The following is a 4844-nucleotide window of genomic DNA, read 5'->3' as shown; positions in this document are numbered from 1 at the left end:
GTGTGCCTTGGCAGTCGCGGGGGTGAGCAGCAGAGGTGGGGTGAGGCGGGGCTATTGCGTCATCATTATCAGAAAATGATCGTATCGGGCGCACACACGGAGCCGTTGGACCCCCCAGAGCGTTGCGTATGCCGTTCTATCCAACTTGGGACCCGTTATCGTTTCCGCAGTTGTTTACTGTCATATTCGGTCTTCCTCGTGTGGCCGACACTAAACAGTAACGCAAACGACCGTTTTCGTCCTCCTGGGGCCGGGGCCTTAATGAAAGTAAACCCCGTGGACAGCTGTGCATAATGGCCCTGTGCTCTGTGGAGGCATTTCTCCAATCAGAGGCTGCAGATTCATCAACACATGAGTCCAGCTGCCTTCAGATGGCTGCAGGGATGTAATAACCTGAAGGAGTGTGAAGCAGCTGTGGACACATACTGTAAGAATCACTCATTTTAACGTATAGATTCTAAAGAGGGAATAATGGCATTACAGCAGCAACGGTACAGTGCAGATTAAAGTGAAAAAAGTACACCAAAGTGGCATTATTTATTTATTTTAAGTGAACATACATCAATGTATTACCTTCAGTTAATGGTACACCATCAGTTTGGAGGAGGACAGGAAGTCAAATGATGTGTTTTGACAAAGGAGTCTGGTGGCTTTGGTCAGAGTTTTAGTTCCCTGTCACAAAGGGCTGTCTGACTGCAAAGTAAAGTGGTCAAATATCCTTTATATAGCATACTTTAAACCGAATATTTGTTTTCCTTTCCTTAGGATGTTTAAAATGTGTTTTACGCTGTCCCCCATTCACAGCAGTGCACAGTGTTGCTTCCTGCTTGGTACTCAATTCATACAATCCAACCTCAAAACATGCAACTATCTAATAACATTTGATAAACTTGAATATATTTATACATAGAATGTATTTATTATATTTTCTAATGTGAAGTTTTGATTCTGAATTCATGAATATTGAAAAATATATGTGTTGTTGAAAGTTTGAACAATTAAATTCAGAGGCTAAAATACATAATTATTTGGTGCTGGAAATGAGATGGCTTTTCTTCTATACATGTTGTTTATAAGGCTCCTTATTTCAAAATGAACCTTGCTTTTTGCGCCCCTGTGTATTCTGCAGATGAGTTCTACTATAGATAACACAGCAGCGTCCCTGCAGTTTTAAAGAACACAGTATCTGTAAAGCAGTTTGTGTACAGTGTGTTCGAGGTTAATTTGACTTGTAACTGCCTGGAGATTTGGGACGTGGAGACAGAGCCTCCACTCAGCAGTTTGGCTTCGATTCAGGAAAATCCAATTGGTCACCATGGTTACAGTCCGCCTGAATACAGTAGCACCATCTCCCAGATGGAGAATGTACCTAACAGTCCATTTCACAGTCCAGCAGCCTGCAGATCCATCCATCAGCTGTGAAGAAGTCAGAGCATTATTCATTTACTGAGAATCATACTTGTAAACACACATTTAGAGCAACAGGATTCATTCTAAGTAGTTTAATAGATCTGCGTTTAACATCGTTTGTCCTCAGTTCAACCCTGAAGCAGAACAATAGCTACCTGTTGTCAGAAGGTAATGAGACTAAAGTGCCCTCCCAGAGGAAGTCCCAGCAGAGTCACTGTTCCCCCAGCAGATTTCCTGATTATCAATTCTCCCCGTAGGCTCCCACAACAAGGAGCCAGCAGCCACCTACTGCGACACCAAGCAAGGGAGGAAGATCTACGCCCCCCCAGCAGCCGGGGAGAGGAGAGAGTCCGCCGAGGAGGGGGAGGACGAGGAGGACGAGGAAGGCAGGGAGGAAGAGGAGGAGCAGAGGCCCTTGTGTTCTGGTGTACTGGGCTACCCGGTGGTTAGGGACCACAGCGCGGCCCTCGGGCTGAGTGCAGAAGCACAGGCTGCAGACAACACGCAGACCCAGGCGTATAAAGGTGATGATAAAAACATCCGCCGTATTTTCTTACTTTTATTTTTTACCCACAGGTTTATTTTTGGGAGAAGGAAGCCGCTTCAAAAGTATTTGTATTTCCCTGTCATTCTAATACAATGTTTATCCCTCAACCAAAGTTCTATTTTCACCCAAACACAAAAAAGAAAGGATTTCCAGCTATTAATACAAAGGAGACCATTTTGAGTCCATCTGTTGTATTTTATTATACAGGGGTAGGGCAGGAAAAAAGAAGGGCTCCAGGTGAACAGAGGGTGTTTCTCAATGTCGAGGAAGGCTCCTCCAGAGCCACTATTTCAAGGATGCTACGTCATCGAATCCCGCCGAAGGACTGTTCCAATGTCCAGGATCCTTGGAATTCAACCGGACTGAATCCTTCATTGCGGGAAATTTCGAGGATGCACCAGTGTATCCTACGCGGTCTTAAAATCCCCACAATGCTTTGCGCAGGGACCAATTTCCCAAATCTTTGGCGGAAAATTTAAGGCGGGGCCTCTCATATGACGCACACTTGCTAGCCTGTATATATAAATATAAATTCAAAACCACTATGAAAGAGAGATGTGAGACATGGCAGGAGATTTGAGGTTGTGAGTTCAAGCCTTGGGAGGTGCAGTCATGTATTAAGTCCAACAACCCAAAATGAAAAGACTGATACACGAAGAGAACATGTCCTCTCGCATTTGTGTTGGTGGCACAGTTGGTTGTTCTGTGCACTTAGGTAGCCCTCCAAAGTCAGGGTGTTAAACTGTGTAAGTGCAGTGCAGTGGTGAGTCCAGGGGGAAAGGTTGCATATTAAGCAAATCACTGTCTTGTTTAAAGAGATGATGATTTTCTTGCTTGCTTGTCCTCTAAAGTTGTAATGCAGAATGGTAATTGGCTCAGAGTTTAATTTAGAAAAAATCCCCTTAGCCCCAGCCGAGGAATTTCACACCTATTAAAAATCCAAAGAGGGATTATGAGTCATTATGGTGAAACCTAAAACCCACTCGGTAATAAAACACAAGAGGATTATATCCAGGGTCACCCCTTTTCATCGTAGGTCATGACCAAATAAAGGATTTACAGGAGGTTAAATCATGATGTTGGCACAACTATGTGGTCAGATTGTAATCTTTTTATGGGAATCTGAGAGATAAGTGGTTATTATTTATTCAGATGAAACACAGCAGTAGGGATGAAAGCCTCCTGTGGATTTCAGCGTTTACTGCAGGCTTCACTGAGCGGCCCTCACAAAGAGCTGCATCTGGGAGGGAGATCCCCGACAAGCTCTGCGAGAAATCCTCACTCTCACCCACTGTCTGCTACTTCTTGTCGAGCTAACACACACGTCTGCGTTTCCACAGTCTGACTTATTTGCAGTATGGCAAACAAGTCCATTTATCTCTGTATATTTAAGAATATACTCAATTATTTCGGACATACTATACTCTGACATTCTTTGCACCTGTTCTTTGTTTCACAAGCTGTACAAAACGACAGCTTAACACCTCGTTGATTTCTTGAAGTCCAAAATCCAACCTTGAAGAATTATTTTAAAATGAGACTGAAAAAATATCTGAAGTCACATAGCTCAAAGTGATATGATAAAGGTCTGAAGACAAGAGGACCTGAGTTCAATCCTTATTATTTGCGTGAGTGCAGTGTCATTTAAAAAAAAATTCTATTTGTTTAACTTTTTTACATTTTATTTTTTCCCAACTCCTCCCAAACGATAGAAGGCTTCACAGCTCAAATAGCTCTGAGTGATAGACAACTGTTCACCAACTCCAACGTCTTAGGTTCGATCCTCGTGAGGTGCAGTGATTTTTGAAAGCCAACACCCAAAGTGAAGAATTAGATTAGAAAATGAAATGGAGAAGAGCCAGAACAAATGGCTCAGAGATACAATATTGCCTAGAAAGTTGTTAGTTCAATTCTTGTGAGGTGCATTGTTTTCTTAAAGTCCATCATCCCAAATAAAAAGCCAAAACCACTTCAAAACGTTCTCACACTGTGTCAGGTCAAATGGCTCAGAGCGTTAGAAGACTGCCTGTGAGACTGAAGGTTGTGCGTTCAAGGCTCTTCAGGTCCAGTCATCTTTAAGGTCCACAAACTCAAATGAACAAGACATAAGCTCTACGAAACAATAATGTCTCAGGTCCAATAAGAGGTGCTTGAGCTGTGTTTTTTTAAAAGTCCAAACCTGAGGTGAAAATCTCAGCTAGGCCAGGGAACATCTAACTGTGTCAGGTCGTATGGCTCACTGTGATAAGAACCCGTCTTGGAAACCAGAGAACGTGAGTTCAAACCTCGGGTGGTCCACTGGGTTTAAAGATCTTTTAAGAAACTTTTTTTTATTCACATTTATTCATACATAGAAGTGCAGCCTTTTCCCCAAGTCTGCTAAACGTCCCCAAGTCTGCTAAGTCTGCTAAACGTCCCCAAGTCTGCTAAGTCTAATAAGCGGCCGATAGGTGGCTGCCGGCTCTCACTGCACTCCTGTGCAGGGCCCTGCAGTCACTGCCGATAGTCTGCTAAGTCTGTAGGCCTGCTAAGTCTGCTAAGTCGGGGGGGCTGACGTGGCTGGGGGGGGCCGCTCGGCACCCCAGCCACCGCCCCAAGTCGGCTAAGTCTGCTAAGTGGCTGTGGGCTCTCACTGCAGCCACATCCATAGTCTGTTAAGTCTGCTATATGTCCCCAAGGCTGAAAACGTCCACAAGTTTTTCAGAAGCATAGGCAGCCGGGGTCTTAATTGATGGCGTGGCGGGGGGGAGGGGGGTCCTCTCTTCACTCTCTGTGGGAAGAAAAGAAGAAAAGACACCATGAAGTCGGCTAACCCTAACCCATGAAAACATCGTATTTGATGTGGAAATAAGGCACGGTTTAGTGCGTAGAAACAAGGCGTAGCATA

General features: G+C 44.1%; 1 protein-coding gene across 1 annotated transcript in view; it reads left to right on the top strand.

Moving 5' to 3' along the window:
- Positions 1–4844, top strand: part of kcnh7 (potassium channel, voltage gated eag related subfamily H, member 7) — a 39605-nt gene that overhangs the window by 25207 nt on the left and 9554 nt on the right. Inside the window, exon 9 of the mRNA XM_010781503.1 lies at positions 1668–1934. Coding sequence (XP_010779805.1) covers positions 1668–1934 — 267 coding nt within the window. The remainder of the gene's footprint in view (positions 1–1667; positions 1935–4844) is intronic.

The sequence above is a fragment of the Notothenia coriiceps genome, unplaced genomic scaffold (genome assembly GCF_000735185.1).
Source record: "Notothenia coriiceps isolate Sejong01 unplaced genomic scaffold, NC01 NC01_scaffold00000492, whole genome shotgun sequence".
NCBI lineage: Eukaryota > Metazoa > Chordata > Actinopteri > Perciformes > Nototheniidae > Notothenia > Notothenia coriiceps.
Note: the sequence above shows the minus strand (reverse complement) of the source record. Positions and strands in the feature narration are given on the sequence as shown.